The sequence below is a fragment of the Bufo gargarizans genome, chromosome 7 (assembly GCF_014858855.1).
Source record: "Bufo gargarizans isolate SCDJY-AF-19 chromosome 7, ASM1485885v1, whole genome shotgun sequence".
In the NCBI taxonomy this organism is placed as follows: Eukaryota; Metazoa; Chordata; class Amphibia; order Anura; family Bufonidae; genus Bufo; species Bufo gargarizans.
Window position 1 is genome coordinate 45,037,883 of NC_058086.1, and position 19,251 is coordinate 45,057,133.

General features: G+C 43.8%; 1 protein-coding gene across 5 annotated transcripts in view; it reads right to left on the minus strand.

Moving 5' to 3' along the window:
* The window catches only part of ROR1 (receptor tyrosine kinase like orphan receptor 1), a 205,581-nt gene that overhangs the window by 28,901 nt on the left and 157,429 nt on the right, over nt 1–19,251 (minus strand). For 3 of the 5 annotated variants that reach the window (XM_044301982.1, XM_044301981.1, XM_044301980.1), the window contains 2 exons: nt 15,071–15,358; nt 14,938–14,968 (listed from right to left, as the gene is read on the minus strand). The exons of 1 other annotated variant lie outside the window; for it this stretch is intronic. In XM_044301982.1, coding sequence (XP_044157917.1) covers nt 14,938–14,968; nt 15,071–15,358 — 319 coding nt within the window. Of the gene's footprint in view, nt 1–14,937; nt 14,969–15,070; nt 15,359–15,467; nt 15,519–19,251 lie in introns of all 5 variants that reach the window. One more of the 5 variants, XM_044301983.1, reaches the window with a different exon arrangement.

Sequence of the window (19,251 nt, forward strand, 5' to 3'; positions counted from 1 at the left end):
ACGCCACATGTACAGTTCCTCTAAACGGGGGCACTTATTGTACAGAAACTGCTTTATGAAGGAACCACAGCTGCACATTTCTGCTGGTGAGAATGCAAAGTACATCTGCAGGAGTCCCGGGCACAGAACAGTCCCCTAGCCAATCACATTGGGAAAAAGTGCCCCTACATGTCGTAGGACTGGCTAAAACCTACACATGATTAGTAGAGGGGGTTCCTCTATACCTCTGCAAGTGTCATTTGCATTGGCAGCAGGTAAGATTTCAAGGCTCCTTACTTCAACACTCACAGGATGTTGTAAGCAGTCTCTGTGCAGACACTAAATAAGCAGGGAGTATTGGGAGATTTCAGCTTTGAAACAAGAAGAATAGTGAATGCAGCTCTGGAGTATTACACAAGCCGTAACTCGGGATCAGTACAGGATAAGTAATGTATGTACTCAATTACTCCACCAGCAGAATAGTGAGTTCACACGAGCGTGACAGATTAGGTCCGGATGCGTTCAGGGTGCGTTCAGTTAAACTCGCACCATTTTGCAAGCAAGTTCAGTCAGTTTTGGCTGCAATTGCGTTTAGTTGTTCAGTTTTTTCCGCGCGGGTGCAATGCGTTTTGATGCGTTTTTCACGCGCGTGATAAAAAACTGAAGGTTTACAAACAACATCTCCTAGCAACCATCAGTGAAAAACGCCTTGCATCCGCACTTGCTTGCGGATGCAATGCGTTATTAACGCAGCCCCATTCACTTCTATGGAGCCAGGGCTGCGTGAAAAACGCAGAATATAGAACATGCTGCGATTTTAAAGCATTGCAGAAGTGATGCATGAAAAAAAACGCTCATGTGCACAGCCCCATTGAAATGAATGGGTCAGGATTCAGTGCAGGTGCAATGCGTTCACCTACTGCATTGCACCCGCGCGGAAATCTCGCCCATGTGAACGCAGCCTTACACAAGCCGTAACTCGGGATCAGTACAGGATAAGTAATGTATGTACACAGTGACTGCACCAGCAGAATAGTGAGTGCAGCTCTGGAGTATAATACAGGATGTAACTCAGGATTAGTACAGGATAAGTAATGTAATGTATGTACACAGTGACTACACCAGCAGAATAGTGAGTGCAGCTCTGGAGTATAATACAGGATGTAACTCAGGATAAGTAATGTAATGTATGTACAAGGTCACTGCACCAGCAGAATAGTGAGTACAGCTCTGGAGTATAATACAGGATGTAACTCAGGATCAGTACAGGATAAGTAATGTAATGTATGTACACAGTTACTGCACCAGCAAAGTAGTGAGCAGGGGCGTAGCTATAGGTGGTGCAGAGGTAGCAGTCGCTACCGGGCCCAAAGACCCTTGTGTCACATAAAAAGACACTGGTATTATAAAGTGCTTGATCGTCACATCTCTGGCTGGAGGGAAGGGGTTAGGTCAAGAATTTAGCATGGGGAAAGGGGGGCCCTTTCAATTTTTGCCTCAGGCAGCAGGAAGGCTATGTGCTCCCCTACCCCTGGCCACAGAGCACTGAGGGAAGGGGGGCCCAAGCTGAACTCTTGCACCAGGGCCCATGAGCCTTTAGCTACGCCCCTGGTAGTGAGTGCAGCTCTGGAGTATAATACAGGATGTAACTCAGGATCAGTACAGCATAAGTTATGTATGTACACAGTGACTGCACCAGCAGAATAGTGAGTACAGCTCTGGAGTATAATACAGGATGTAACTCAGGATCAGTACAGGATAAGTAATGTATGTACACAGTGACTGCACCAGCAGAATAGTGAGTGCAGCTCTGGAGTATAATACAGGATGTAACTCAGGATCAGTACAGCATAAGTTATGTATGTACACAGTGACTGCACCAGCAGAATAGTGAGTACAGCTCTGGAGTATAATACAGGATGTAACTCAGGATCAGTACAGGATAAGTAATGTATGTACACAGTGACTGCACCAGCAGAATAGTGAGTGCAGCTCTGGAGTATAATACAGGATGTAACTCAGGATCAGTACAGGATAAGTAATGTATGTGCACAGTGACTGCACCAGCAGAATAGTGAGTGCAGCTCTGGAGTATAATACAGGATGTAACTCAGGATCAGTACAGGATAAGTAATGTATGTACACAGTGACTGCACCAGCAGAATAGTGAGTGCAGCTCTGAAGTATAATACAGGATGCAACTCAGGATCAGTACAGGATAAATAATGTAATGTACACAGTGACTGCACCAGCAGAATAGTGAGTGCAGCTCTGGAGTATAATACAGGATGTAACTCAGGATCAGTACAGCATAAGTTATGTATGTACACAGTGACTGCACCAGCAGAATAGTGAGTGCAGCTCTGAAGTATAATACAGGATGCAACTCAGGATCAGTACAGGATAAATAATGTAATGTATGTACACAGTGACTCCACCAGCAGAATAGTGAGTGCAGCTCTGCAGTATAATACAGGATGTAACTCAGGATCAGTACAGGATAAGTAATGTAATGTACACAGTGACTGCACCAGCAGAATAGTGAGTGCAGCTCTGGAGTATAATACAGGATGTAACTCAGGATCAGTACAGGATAAGTAATGTATGTACACAGTGACTGCACCAGCAGAATAGTGAGTGCAGCTCTGGAGTATAATACAGGATGTAACTCAGGATCAGTACAGGATAAGTAATGTAATGTATGTACACAGTGACTGCACCAGCAGAATAGTGAGTGCAGCTCTGGAGTATAATACAGGATGTAACTCAGGATCAGTACAGGATAAGTAATGTATGTACACAGTGACTGCACCAGCAGAATAGTGAGTGCAGCTCTGGAGTATAATACAGGATGTAACTCAGGATCAGTACAGGATAAGTAATGTAATGTATGTACACAGTGACTGCACCAGCAGAATAGTGAGTGCAGCTCTGGAGTATAATACAGGATGTAACTCAGGATCAGTACAGGATAAGTAATGTATGTACACAGTGACTGCACCAGCAGAATAGTGAGTGCAGCTCTGGAGTATAATACAGGATGTAACTCAGGATCAGTACAGGATAAGTAATGTATGCACACAGTGACTGCACCAGCAGAATAGTGAGTGCAGCTCTGGAGTATAATACAGGATGTAACTGAGTATCAGTACAGAATAAGTAATGTAACGTTTTTACAAAATGCCTCTTCTTTTTATGTAGATTAATGTAATAACAAGCAAGTAGTCACAATACACAAATAATATTTGAACCAGAAGAACACATTTAGAATCCTCTTATTTCTATTACCACCTTAAATGAGGTCATCTTGGCTCCATCAGTACGTAGATTAGCTTGTATAATATCAGAATTTCCTTTCCTGCTTTCATGGTACATAACTGGTTCTGTACACAACTGGTGCGCTTTCGTGGCCTCAGTCCCAAGCGGCCTTGCAAGGGTTAAATGACAGTCCTAACATGTTTACAACAGCGGCTGCGCTGAGCAGAGTTAATGCAGCGCCGAAGCCACTGGACAATTAGAGTCCGGCCCACATCTGGAATTCATCTCGAGTCTCATTTCTAAAGAGCTGCCGCGAGATTGCTGCTTTCCCAATGACAAGTGAATGAGTGTGCGGGAGAACTTCACATCTCATTGATTATAACTTATTAAACACACAGCTCTAACTGCTTCTCCCAGAATGCTTCATTAACTCAACCGGAGCAGAACTCCCCCTCCCCCCACAAAACATATATTTCAACTGGAAAATGATTGAGGTTTATGAACTCGAAAGGACACAGCAGACTGAGCCCATTCCGTACGTGATTTACATTGAGAAGCCGGTTAATAATCGCCAATGGGGCTTTTTAATTCCAAAGTCAAAATTGTATATTAAAGGCAAATCTGCCCGACCTTTTCTAATTATGCAATAATATATCATTAGACGTCCATTATTCCACCCTGCAGCTACATTCACACTGCATGATCACAGGCATGATACCGTAACCTGCATTCCTGCAGTGCTGCTTCTTAAAGGGGCAGTAAAACTGAAAACAATCGAGAGATACTGGCCGTAATATCTTCCTCTTTCATGACCCTGCTTATTGTCATAATACACATCCATCCATAAGGGCAAAAATTCGATAAAGCCGTCTTCGCATGGTGCCTTGGAGACATACACTTTGTTTCCCTTTATCTTCACATTCTATTACTACAGCTATTGTGCAACATGCTTGGTCAAACGAGCGCGTGATGCCCGTTGCCGTATTGCGGACTGCATTTGCATATCCGCAATACACGGGCACCGTTCCGTGTGCATTCCGCATCACGGATGCGGATCCATTCACTTCAATCGATCCGCAAATCCGGAGATGCGGAACGGAACACTACGGAGTGCTTTCTGGGGTTCCGTTCTGTGCCTCCGCACCGCAAAAAGATAGAACTTGCTCTATCTTTTTGCGGAACGGAATGGGTCTGCGATCCTCATGCGCCTGCCCCACGGACGGTGCCCATGCATTGCAGACCGCAATCTGAGGTCCACAGTACGGGCTATTTAGGCTGTTTCTTCTGTGGCTGAGAGGCAACTTACTGCTGCAGTAACCTCCCTCCCTGCTGTGTCTGTAAGAGGGGCCAGGCAAAACTTACTGTAGCCTCACCACTTTATCTAATTCTACCCCCAGCAAATATGGAAGCAGCAGGAGGTATTTATTTGTTCTTCTGGTTTTTATAGGACTCTTATTATTTTTAGGTTCTGTCCCGAATAAAAGATTCAGAATGGCATGAAAAAAAAGTCATACTCATCTCCTCCACCGATTCCCTGCTGCTCCCGTTCCAGCGCTCCACTCTACTTCCTGGACACACAGGAAATTCATGCTCAGCCAATCACTGGCCGTAGCAGTGACCCGTCCCAGCCAATGGATGGCTTCGTAGGCATTTCTTGTGTGTCAAGAGTAACATTGTCTATGACAATGTATCACATTCTCCTGATGTACCAAATAGTTTGTTTTTTGTTTTTTACCGCCATTTCCGGAAAATTAGATTCAATACCACGAAATGCGAGGAAATTCGGCCTCACAGCGTATCGAATTTTTCCTGAAATTCGAATTGAAGTCAATTTGTTTGGCTTCGACTTGCTCAACACTACTGGTTACACACCTGACTGGCGTCTGTAATAGATCATTGCGTGCTTTTGTGGATTTGGACGTTGTTTTTAAAGATTTTGTAAAAAGTACATTTTAGTCAAAGTATTTTGCTGTGATACAGTGTATCAGGGCTGCATCGGGTTGATCATCATCCAATTCCGAGGAGGCAATTGATACATGCCAGTGACTGGATTTAGAAGTCATGTATGAGCGCAAATCCAGTTCTTCATCTTGATCTGGACCGCAAAATGTACACACGAGAGACAGGGCTGTCTTTAATATTGATTGGACCCTGGGCAAAAAATTTGTTGGGCCCCCTGGATCCCGCCTTTCCACACCCTAACAGGCAATCACACCTCCACCTCAACACACACACAAAAAATCCACACACCTGGTAGAGAACAGTGAATGACTGTAAATACTTCCAGTTCTGAAGACTCCAGCGGCTCAGGATCAGTGCTCAGGGCTGGAAGTGGGCACCGCTCTGTAGGAAGGAGACCGGGGCTCACCCTTGTGTTACAGTGCACCCCAGCACCCCACAGTATGCAGTAGAGCAGTATAGCACCCCACAGTATACAGCACCCTATAGTATATAGTAGAGCAGTATAGCAAACCACAATATACAGCATCCCACAGTATACAGCCCCACACAGTATACAGCACCCCACAGTATACAGTAGAGCAGTATAGCACACCACACTATACAGCACCCCACAGTATACAGTAGCTTACAGTATATTAGTATAACAGCCCCTGTCACCTTTTCCTGATGTAATCTTCACAAAAAAACAAACTTCTACAGCAACACTCCTGCTAGAAAGAAAGGACCTTTGATTACTTCATAGCCATGTGACCAGTAATATTGCTAGGTTACTGGTCACATGGTGATAATGTCATCTAAGGTCCTTTACCTAAGAGAATCACAGTCTGCTGCCTGGAGTGCCGGCAGGCAGGCATGGCAGTACCCCCTGTGTAGCTGACAGTCTGACACCCGGGGCAGTGGCCAGCAGGGCTCAAGAGGCAGCTGCCTTGGGCCCCCCCAGGAGAAACTGGGCCCGGGGCAGCTGCCCCTTTTGCCCCTTGTTAAAGACTGCCCTGACGAGAGAGGCTGTGAGCCCCATAATGAAGACATGTTCTAGTGCTGGCCGCACTGTGGTGAAGATGCAATGTTTTATGCGTTCTGTAACATATGTGGATGTCGGCTTCTTTACTTCTTGTGCTTTTTGTCTCTGGGATATTGGTGCGAATCCAAATGCTGATCCGTAAATGAGCTCCTGGAGATGGGTTTATCTCTGAGATTTCCCTGTCCTGCTCTATGTCTTTCTAGCTTTGTATCACATTTCTGGATGTTTTCATCCTGCACGGTGGAGGAAGAAGATTGCTGGAATTCCTTACTTGTTGCATGGACAAAGAGACGTTACCGCTGAACCGAAAATCATTCCGCTGGTTTCTTCTCTGGCATCTACAAGGTTATTTTAAGCAAATGCAAAGAAAGGAATCTAAAGAGATGTGACTACTGGGGAAGGAGGTGCTAAGAAGGGCATCCAACAGAGAGAGATATGGCTTCCAAGAACAGTTATTCGATTCCATGTCTTCATGGGTGGTGTAGACCTTTGAGATGGGGTCACAGACAAGCAAGGACCAGGTCTTCCGGTATGGCTTGAGTTTGCACAAGGACAGCGTCCAGTTTACATTTTGCTAAGTTCTCTCTTAGTCATGCATGTAAGCTCAATGTTAAAGGGGTTCATTAGACTAGAAAATGATGGCCTATTCTTAAGACAGGCCATCGATATAAGACTAGTCTGGATCTGACTCTCAACGCCTCTGTTGATCAGCTCATTAGAGGAGCTGTGGTATTGCGGAAAAGGCAGACATTTGAGACCCCCATAAATTGCCCGGAATAAAGAACAGCACAAAGAGCCTCCCTCTTCCTGGGGAACCAAGTAGGTCCATGTCTCATGGGCACAAATTCCTTTCAAGAAGCAGCATGTGATCCCTTATTTCCCCTGTGGTGGCGCTGCAGGGGAACCGGAGACTTGCTGTTAGGTCCCCCTGCAGATTACAACTATTTGTTTAGGGCTCCATCGATGGACGTCCTGTCATCGGCTTCTTTTTTTTTGGCCAAAATATCATGTAACAAAAATAACAGCTCCTTTATATATTTAAGGATGAGCACTTGAGGAACACCTACTGCTTAAAGGGGTTGTCCACGGTAGATAACCCAATTTTATAAAATCAGTTAGGGAATTCTGGGTTAAAGGAGGGTGTCCTCTGTTTAGGATCCTCATTTTTGACCAGATTGTAGAGCATTTATGAAGAGCATCTCTTTCTCTGGAGGACCCCTCCTGTCCTATATTACACAGACAATCCATTGATTTTAACGGACATTGTGTAATACTTCCTTTACTCTTTAGGGGCGCTGCAGGGAAACTCAACACTTACTGGCAGGTTTCTCCATTTTTTCTTATTTTGTGATCAGCTTCTTTTCAAAAAACCCTTCTACAGATGCAGTCCGTGTGCCATCTGCATTTTTTCTTTTTTTTTGCACACCCATTGACCTCAATGGGTCCGTGGTCCGTAATTTGCAGCGGAAATTTATCATGAGGGGAAAATATGAAGTCAGTTTTGCTGACATTTATCAAATGTCTTATGTTACTTGATAACTTTGTCTTATCCTTAGACCTAAGACTTTTGTCTAGAGAAGCTTCTCCAGTTTTCCTACTCCACCTCCTACTGGAGTGAGATTTTTATTTTTTTTAAATAAGTCTCAGTAATAAATCTGGAGTGACTCTCTTTAACATAGCTAAAACTAACCATACCCACTTCTCCAGCCAAATTACAAAACTGGAGTGAGTAGTGTAAAAATGCAAAAAGTCGAAAAATTTAGCAAAAGTGCAAAAAGTCACAAAAGCCCTATTTTTGCAACTTTTTGATGCCATAATTCTAAAGTGAAGGTATGATAAATCAGGACATACGGATGCAGAGAACACACATACAGTATTATCTACAACGTGCTTTCTGCATCTGTATGTCTGTTCTGCAAAACGGTAGAACATGCCCTATTCCTGGCCCCAAAATGCGGACCACAGACCTATTGAAGGAGGCAAAAAATGCCCATGCAACACGGACGGTATCCGTATTTGCGGACCACAAAATGCATACGGTCGTGTGCATGAGGTCTAACAAGTAGGGATTTTCCAAAGAGGAGAACTTCTTTAATATAGAAACCACCGCTGCCCCAGGGGCCAAACAGCGACCTACATTCTCAATAAGGAGGGCACCGAGTCGTCGATGAGCATGTAATGTGGTTCAATGTAAACACGAGCGTATATGTGAAAATGATTTTGCACGACCACAGACAAAACCACATCCCTCCCGTTGTGAAAAAGATCAATAAAACCAAGGTGGTTTAAACACCATTTATCAAGAAGGTAATGGAGGCGACTGCATTAAGCGCTCCGTCCTCTGCATGGTTTTAATTACAGAGGTATATTATGTAACACCTCGTAATTGCCTTTTTTTGGACCTCAATTTTTTTTTTATAATGTGATGGGACAATTGGTTACGTTTACCATTTCCAACTATTATAACCTTAGAGGGTAAATTATATTGTCAGGCACTTTAAGGGCTTTTTAAATGCTTTATAACGCACAGCCACAGAGGAAAGTATATTGGTCTAGCAGAAATTTTACGACCCCATTTAATGTTTTTATTAGGTCAGATAAACATGTTCCCCGGGCCGCTGGGACTGATACAAAGGTCCCTGCGCCGTGATTGACAAGTCTCTACAACAATGGCCTGCATTGTCACACCAGCACGCCCATTGTTCTCCTCGGCCCCCTATTATGTTTCGCGGTGCCCAGGTGGTCCTGGAAGCACAAACACCATCCTGATTAATGACATCTGAAAGAAGCTAAAATTTCCAAAGCACTAATCCTCAAGGAAGGAAAGAAAGGAATAGAAATGAGTCTTTCGGAAGTTCACACCAAGACCACAGTAAATCTAAGGCAATGAAAATATTTTTGAAATTTTTTGAATATCTTTGTACTGGAAAAAATGTGGCATTCCAGTAATTGAAGGATATTGATTGATGATTGGTGCGGGTCTGACTGCTGGGGCTTCAAGTGGCTTCTGTCCAAGTGCTGTGCCCCGTTCAAGTAGATAGGGCTGCAATATCTGTCCCTTGGGTCCACAAGTGATTCAAATACCCTATTTAAAAATAATTTCTAGATCCTTTTTTTAAAAAAGGTCATCAATAACTATTAACCTTTGATTGGTCCCATGGGCAACTGTCCGTGCTTCTCATTCCTATTTCCGCAGGATGCAGAAAACAGACTGAGGGCCGCTCTTCAGCTTTTGTCTGCATTTGATTGCTCATGTCTAATATTTTTTATTATATTGCTTTAACAGCCTCTGTGGCCAAATGCAGTACTGCACGTGAAATATACAGTACGAATTCAATACTTTGCAAGGAAAACAGTTTTGGGAATTTTTCACTAAAACAGAATAACATAGCAGCCTGTGGTGTCTATATATAAATGTATCCGGGTGGCATGAGCAGCATGTACAGTATATAGTGCAAACTGTGACAGGCACCTGAACAAGGACTAATCAGCCTTTACATTTCCGGGTTGCTTATTTTCTTCTGTCCTTCATACAATGGGTGGATGCTGGAAAAAAATACTTATGTGAATTCAGGATAAGCTGGGGTGAAGAACCACCTGGCCGATGATTAAAGCCTAATTCCTGCAAAAATATAGCGTTGCGAGGTGGTCTCCCGCCGGCCCGCACCGCACTGTATCCTGACCTGTATTCTCACATACACACACCGTCAGGAGGACAGTGTAGTGTGTGAAGAAGAGGCTGGAAGAGCTGTGGAGTGTCAGCAGTGCCCCTAGCAGGAAAGGTAAGTATTTCACTGGTGCTGGGGACTGATGGCTAGGAGGGGGAGATGGTGGCACTGGGGAGTAACTTATTGCACTGGGGGAGCTGGTGGCATGGGGGAGCTGATGCCACAGAGGACTGATGGCACTGGGGGGAGCTGATGGCACTGGGGGAGCTCATGGCATGTGGGGGTGATGGCACTGGGCGGGAGCTGATGGCACTGGGGGGAGCTGATGGCACATGGGGGGAGCTGATGGCACATGGGGGGGAGCTTATGGCACATGGGGGGAGCTGATGGCACATGGGGGGGAGCTGATGGCACATGGGGGGAGCTGATGGCACATGGGGGGAGCTGATGGCACTGGGGGGGAGCTGATGGCATGGGGAGGTGAGCTGATGGCATGGGGAGGGGAGCTGATGGCACTGAGGACTGATGAAAGGGGGGGCCAAAGAGTTTTTATTAAAGAAAACGTTCTTTTAATAACTTTTTTTCTTATTAGAGTACTTGATTAATCGTTGGATTCATTGGTAGAATACTTAATTACTAAAATGATCAATAGCTGCAGCCCTACCTAAGACCACCGACTCATTGTGCATGGCACATATGTACAGGACATGGCCCATAATACAACGCAGGCTATGGCCCCCTGTAGATTGTAAGCTCTAGCGTGCAGTGCCCTACGTCCCTGGGGCTCAATGCTTGCAGACATTAGAAGTAACAGGACGTAGCCTGAAGCCTCCAGGTGTAAAATCCTTACCAGGGACCCCAACCACAGTATTGCTGCCAGGGCCCCTTGTGACTCCCACCTCTGCGCCCCCTATAGATCCAACGCTGAATAATAATAGCGCTAACAATGATAATAAATTGTAATACGGCTGAGCTGCTGACATCTGAGACAAGATAGAAGTCCTTGTCTGATCCCATTAAGTCGCTTCTTAGGTTCCATTAGCGAGAGGCCAAATATAGTAATTAAGTCTCATTCGGCTTGAAATGTAAACCATTCTGGAAGAATTCTCTGTCGCTGTTATTAATTATCTCCCGGCTATTTGCTCATCCACATCAGAAGAGTCCCGGTTATGCCCCCCCCATGCATGACCAAGCAGAGACAAATACAGATCAAACAGACTGAAGCCGCAGCCCAAAAAAAAAACGGCTCAGATATTCTCAAAATAAGCATGAAAAAAAAATGTCATAAAACGGCAAGAAGGCCATAATAATGTACCACTAAACCCCCAGCATGCTCCGACACGTGCCTTCATGGGTTAAATAAAACGTAATCAGTGTATAATGAAAAGTTCTGCAACTTTGTAATATACATTTAGGGTCATCTACTAAACTGTCAGTCAGGGACTGGTAGCTTCCCAGCTTTTCTGATACTACTACTCTCAGCATGCACTTCCAGCTTCCAGAGGACCTGTAACCTCCCATGACTTGTCTGTTTTACCAAGTACTTGCATTCCCAATTAAATAACAACTCTGGGGCACCCATCCATATGACTCTGTTTTGTTCAATTCCTCTATTATACTTTCTAGAAGTTATAAATTCATTGCTAGCAGTTTGTAATAAAGGTCCAACTGGGTGTTACCAGTTGGTGGGGGGGGGGGGGGGGGGGCGTCCCTAACACTGGTAGCACTCACTGGATAATGTCAGACACTCCCCCAACTGTTAACACACGGCTGCACCTTTATTTCAGACTGCTGGCAACTAATTTATAATTTCTAAAAGGAATAATAAAGGAACAGAACAACATAAAGTCATAAGAATAGATTCTCCAAGACTGTTATTACATTGGGAATGCAAGTAGTCAGTAAGACATGTCAGTAGAGGGGGCAGCCCCTCTTTAAAGCTGATTGACAGTCTCTGACTTTGACTTTGTTTTAAGAACACTCATTCATTAACTTTGCCCTGGCAATCCCTGTGCATGCTGAGAGTTGTAGGTTCAGCTCATAGGTCTACAGCTAAGTGTTTGACTTCTTCTACCCAGCGGGAATTCTTAGACTTTTAATGGCCTTTAAAAATGGCGCCTGCTCAGAAGCTGAGCTGGGTGACATAACTGCCGGGTACCTGCTGTTTTACACAGCAGACACCCTTAATCAATATCTGTGATCGGCGATATGGCTTATCATGGACATTCAATTCCTCAGATGCTGTGGTCAACTGCGATCATGGTACCTGAGAGGTCTTTCTCCAGAAGCGATGCTCTCCTGGGGCCCGACCGGCTCCTCCACACTCCGTCTCGGGATAGAGGGAGCTGTTCGGTTTCTGTGGCAGCCTCAGGCCTTCTGAATGCTCCAAGGCCTCCCATAGGCTGCATTGATAATTCATTGCATTCTATGGGAATAGCAATCTGACATTGGCATATTAAAGACCCCAGGGGGGACTTAACAGAAAAGTGGCTGATTTGCCATTTTTTCTTCAGTTCACGTCTCAAAAATTGAATAAAAAGTAATCAAAGTCATAGGTACTCCAAAATGGTATCAATACAATCTACAGATCACCCCGCAAATGATGAGAACTCGCACAGCTCCGTAGATGTAGATATATAAAAAGCTATTTATGGCGATGCAAAGAAAAAACAAATTCTAAAGTATTAAACTACAAGAAAAACTAATTGTACTGACCCAGAGAATGAAATTAATAGGTCATTCTAGGGAACACAGCAAAAAAGAAACCCATTAACTAAATTTTTTCCCAATTTGAATTTTTTTTCTAGCTTCCCATTATATTGTATGCAATATTAAATAGGGCCATTAGAAACTGCAATTTATACCGCAAAAAAATAAGCCGTCATTTGGCTATGTGAAGAGAAAAATAAAAAAGTTATGGCTCCAGGAAGGCAGGGGAAAAGTAAAAAAAAATATGGAAAATCGCAGGGTCTTGAAGGGGTTAAATGGAGTTGTAGAAGTTCCAGCAAGATGACTTATGAAACATCTGTGATGAGCTATTAGGGGTACTAAGCCCTGACACCCGGCAGAGCGGCTTTCATGTGTTGCACATGTCAGTTTTAGCACTCCGGGCATCGCTAGGAAACATAAAATCTGAAACTTATATCCATATTTGTCAAAATCAAAATCGTACCCCCGTAGTGCCAGGGAAACTGGCAGGATATTAAAGAGAAAATATCTTGCAGCGTCGGCCGTTGGAGGCAGCGAGTTTGGCAGCTTTCAGTAACCACGTCAGGGATATTTTTGCTTTATTAAATGAAAGGGGAACTGGAGGGCAATGAAAGAATAGGGGGGAGCTATGAAGCTGCAGGCTGGGGGTGGCGGGGCGCATAACCATGTGGGGGGCACCCGGGCTGATATAGAATACAGTCACGCAAAGCATCCAGCTGTAAGAGGATATGAATCTAATCAAAAATCCAAATCCGCATTTAACATTGCTCTATAGCGCCCCCTCTGGAACAAACTTTTACAAAACTTACAATGAGTATTTGCAGATACTTTGTTTCGCTTATCTTGAGTTTTATACTGATGAGATACGCTGAGAGATGAGATCGGCAGGGGTCCGACGCTGGGCACCACTGATGATCAGCTGTTTGAGGAGGCCGCATGGCTACGGTAACCTACCAAGGACAGCGCCATCTATTGGATTGTGCCTGTGCCAGGTATTGCAGCTCAGCACCTAGGGACTGGGACTGATGAACGTGACGTCACTCGCCTAGGAAGAGGCCGCGGCAATCACTGATCGCCGGGGGCTGCTGGGAGTCAGGCCCACAACGATCTGTGGACAGGTCATCAATATCAAAATCTCGGACTCCCCAGTGTTTTATACTCCAGTCACATCCAAAGCTGCATTCAAAATGTCACTGGCTAATGACAGACAGACTTAAAGGGGTTGTCTCATCATGGACAATGGTGGCATATCGCTGGGATATGCCTCCATTGTCTTATAGGTACGGGTCCCACCTATATAGAGAACGGAGTCCCGCAAGTGAAGGCGGGCGCACTGCGCATGCACAGCCGCCCTCCATTCATTTTCTATGAGGCCGGCGAAAATAGCCGAGCGGGGGCCGCGCATGCTCCCATTCACGTCTATGGGGAGCCGGCTTGGTGTCCTCCAGAGTCCTCCAGCCACCACCTTGCGGGGCTCCGTTCTCGATATAGGTGCGGGTCCCAGCGCCTATCAGACAATGGGGGCATATCCTAGTGATATCGGGCAGCATGGTGGCTCAGAGGACAACATCTGCATGGAGTTTGTATGTTCTCTCCGGGTTCTCCGGTTTCCTCCCACACTCCAGAGACATATTGATAGGGACCTTAGATTGTGAGCCCCATTGGGGACAGTTGGATGCTAATATCTGTAAAGCGCCGCGGAATATAGTAGCGCTATATAAGTGCATAAAATAAATAAATAAATAAATATGCCCCCATTGTCCATGATGAGACAACCCCTTTAAGGCTCACACACACTGCCATATGTCAATGTTGTATGGATCTGTATTTTTGCATCCACAACCTGCTCCGGGCCCTCAATATATCCTTACATACAACCGGTAACAGTTCTAGCATGTTCCGTCATACAGTGAGACAGAGAGCTATTCTGCCCTTCATACTACAGGATGCTGGACTGAGGTTTGGGTAACAATTACATCTTCTACCAGGCACCACAGGTGAATACTGTCTTATCTTCCATTCTAATCCTGCCTGTAATGATATCACATCTGCGTATAGATAAGCAGATAACTGCAGTAAAGTGATCTGTACAGACCAAGAAGTGGCGACTATTATTAGGCTTAGTGGTCTCTGCGAAAACTGCAGGAATTCTTTTTTTTTTTTGTTTAAATACAGATATTGACATGGAAATTAAATTTGAAGAAATCACCAAACATTCATTAAAAATATGTTAAACATAAAACATGCTTTAGACAATAGGTCATTTTCTGATGATACATTCCCTTTAAGTGACAGGATTCTATGTAACAGGTCAGAATTAAAAAAGAATGTGTTACTTACACAGAGCCAGGACTTGCTGTAGGAGGGGGGCCTGGAAATGCAACGATAAGGAGTTTAATTAATCCAAATGATTCCATAATTACATTAATGTTAAGACACAAAGATTGTTTCTGTTCTCTTCTCAAAAACTCACCAAATTTGACAAACAGGACCCCGGTGGTGGAGACAGTCTTCCTCCCATTCGTGGCCACACACTGGAAATATCCGGTATCGGTTGTGTCCAGGTTTCGTATCCGCAGCCTGGAGCCATAATTAGTGGCGCGGAAGGATATCCTGCGGGGTTCTTGCACAACAGGAGCATCATTTTTCAACCATCGAATGGTAGGGGAAGGATTCCCCGACACCCTGCAGTGCAGCTCTGCCGTCTGGCCCAGCGACGTTGTTATATTATTCATTGGTTCATCAAGCGTCAAATAAATATCTGTCAGGACAAACCAGAGGACGGGAGTGTTACAAAAAGTTACATAGTTGCCTTGTGTAGAAACTGTTGACTGAATCCTATTGCACTTGTCCCACCCTCTTATACACACCTGTCAAAAGAGCTGTCAGCCTCTGAGCTGCAGTTTACATACAGATAGGATCTATATAAAAAGTTGAGATACTTTGTAAATACATTGTGTAACTTATTTTGTGCTGATATTGAGTTATGGCTGTACTGAACTCCAGAGCTGCATTCACAATTCTGCCCGTTGCCATGGCAAACAGTCAGCAAGCTTCTTGTCACACACCCCTAATAGTTTAGCTATAATTTAGGGAAAATGTTTTGCTTTTTTTCCATCAAATTTCTGTACAGTATGAAATCTTTCTGCAGACCCTGCTGGTTCAGTGTCTTTACAAATGACCCCCTGTTCATTTGCATTTCAATAACCTCTCACCTGTTTCTTTACATTCTGGGAGGTGTTTTCCTAAGGCCTCTTTCACACGACCGTTTTTTTTTTCCGTTTTGCGGGCCGTTTTTTGCGGTCCGTATACGGTCCGTATACGGAACCATTCATTTCAATGGTTCCGCAAAAAAAACGGAATGTGTTCCGTATGCATTCCGTTTCCGTATTTCCGTTTTTCCGTTCCGTTGAAAGATAGAACATGTCCTATATTTGGCCGCAAATCACGTTCCGTGACTCCATTAAAGTCTATGGGTCCGCAAAAAAACGGAATGCATACGGAAATGCATCCGTATGTCTTCCGTATCCGTTCCATTTTTTGCGGAACCATCTATTGAAAATGTTATGCCCAGCCCAATTTTTTATATGAAATTACTGTATACTGTATTTGCCATACGGAAAAACGGAACGGAACAACGGAACGGAAACGGAACCACAACGGAAGCAAAAAACGGAACAACGGATCCGTGAAAAACGGACCGCAAAACACTGAAATGGACATACTGTTGTGTGAAAGAGGCCTAAGTGACCTACCGCAAGGTAAATCATGATAAGAACAGACACTGAACAAGCAGAGAATTTTGTTTTTAACCAAGTTAGAACATCAGTGTGAATATAATACACAATGAAAGCAGATTTACAGTATTTTGAAAGTTGCTCAGCATTGTACATAGATAATATATAGCTATGAAATAAAAAGAACTGTGATCACAGAACAATAAAGACTTACATCTTGAGGAACACAGCGAAGAACCTGTAGATCATTAGGCTATGGACACCTTTAGGGGTATTTTTTATGATTGCATTTTGTGCTAAATTTTTATTTTTTTTCAATTGGTCTTTATTAAAATTCTTTAGCCATTTCTGAGATACAGGGGTAAACATCAGTATGTTTGTATTTTAATCCTGTCATCTGACAGTTCATGTGTAGCTGTTATCTCTCATCTCCTGACCTCATAAACACTTATTTAATTTAGGCCTCTTTCACACTTGCGTTGTCCAGATCCGTTGTGTACTCCATTTGCCGGAATTACACGCCGGATCCGGAAAAACACGTAAGAACGCATCATTTTTTCTTTCCGGATGCGTCTTTCCGGCAAGATACTGATCCGGAAATCCTGAAGCCAACATCAAAGTTTTTTTTCCGGATCCGTCGCACGGATCCGGCTTCAGGATTTCTGGATTTTCGCGCCAGCCAAGCCCTTCCTACTTCCTGGCGCAGGCGCAGATGCAACTTCCGGATCCGTCGTTGCATCATAACAACTGAAGATGTTAGGACGGATCCAGAATAATACATTTCAATGGGCTATTATTCCGGATCCGGTATTTTCTCCGGCCAAAAAAACTTTCCGGTCCTGAACTGAAGACATCCTGATGCATCCTGAACGGATTTCTCTCCATTCAGAATGCATTAGGATAAAACTGATCAGGATTTTTCCGGCATAGAGCCCCGACGACGGAACTCTATGCCGGAAAACAAAAGCGCAAGTGTGAAAGAGCCCTAAGCCATATTCGTATCAGTTTCAGAATTGAAATTTATCACTTTCTGTTTTCTTTTATTTAATCCTGTCATCTGACGGTTCATGTGTAGCTGCTATCTCTGATCTCCTGACCTCATAAACACTTATTTAAGCCATATTCGTATCAGTTTCAGAATTGAAATTTATCACTTTCTGTTTTCTTTTAATCCTGTCATCTGACGGTTCATGTGTAGTGCTTATCTCTGATCTTCTGACCTCATAAACACTCATTATAGCTCAATTCTTAACACACTAATAAGTATATGGTTTAAATAAGTGTTTATGAGGTGAGGCGAGCAGAGATAAGAGCTACACGTGACAGCTTGCAAACACACTGATCTTTAACCCATGAGCTCAGAATCAGCGGAACATTTTTGGGGGAAAAAAATAATTTTCAGCCCAAAAAAAGAGTCAAATGCTATTATTTAAAAAATACCCCCAAAAGTCTACATACGATGTTGCCAACTTGAATTATATACTGCAGTTCTCACAGTTCTCAGGGTCCCATATCTTCCTATAGACCCTGCTTGTTCAATATCTTTACAAACCACGCTGAGCCCAGTTTTTATTCCAGTGGCCTCTGACCAATTGTGTTTCATTCTAGGACACCTTCCAATATGTACATCATGATTAGAACAGACACTGAACAAGAAGGGTTTGCTTGGAGATTTTGAGCCTACAGCCAACTGGAAACCAGCAAAATAGTTTGCAGAACATTGTTGCTTGGTATTAGACTATAGAATATGCAGTGTATATCTGTACAGCGAAAAACAATGGAACGGCAAAGGTAACGAACATCCTGCGACACGTACAGGGTGTAACCAACATGAAAATGTTACCTATTTTCCCAGTCTTATATGAATTCTATTTGACCTATTGTATCATATGGATACATTGTGTCAACATAGGAATGTTTCCCGTGCCAAAATAACACACGGGATGACTAATAAAGCTATCCTTGTTTAATTCCTACTAGAAACTGTCTGTTTAATAGCATTCTTGGATTTTGCCAAGACAAACGCTTTGGACCAGTCTCTAGATATGACATGGACATCAAAGCCAGGGGGATCACATAAAAACAGAAGCTTCCCAGAACCAGTCAAACAAAAACTTATTTTTCCCTTTCTTCTTGGCACCGCGGCCACATTGTTCAGCTGCCGCCACCATGTGCGTCTCTTTCATGTCAATCTCCAGCTATTCCTTAGGAAATGAATACTTTTGCTTTGGCTCGGGAGTGCACTGTAAAACGGTAATAATCCCCGATTTTGCCGTGATTGTCACCAGACCATCTTAAGAACCAGCCAAGACAGACGGCTTCGTCAGGAGGGCCCTGATGATGGGACCTGGCAGATTGAAGACTTATCCTGTAATTCTACGGTAATGAAAAGCCAGAATGTTCTTCTAATGATTCGCAATCTTTACTTCATTATCCGAAGACACTGAACACAAGCTCCGCCGTCTCCAAGTAATCTTATCAGGAGAACGGACAGGGAAGGGTGTCCGACAAATGATTCAACCACTGCCAGGAGAACTCGCCAAAGATGCCACACAAACAAATGCACTGTACCACAAAAGTAACCATAGTGGCTGCACCTGGGTCCCCAAAAATAATGGGAACAAAAAAGGGCCCCTTAGAGACTGGTAACATAAATTGCGCATGATGGGGGCCCTGTTAGATCTCCCATTAGATTCTCAACTCAAGTCCTGCATTGATTACATATGAGGCAGTATTATAGTAGTTATAGTCTTGTACATAGGAGCAGTATTATAGTAGTTATAGTCTTGTACATAGGAGCAGTATTATAGTAGTTATAGTCTTGTACATAGGAGCAGTATTATAGTAGTTATATTCTTGTACATAGGAAGCAGTATTATAGTAGTTATAGTCTTGTACATAGGAGCAGTATTATAGT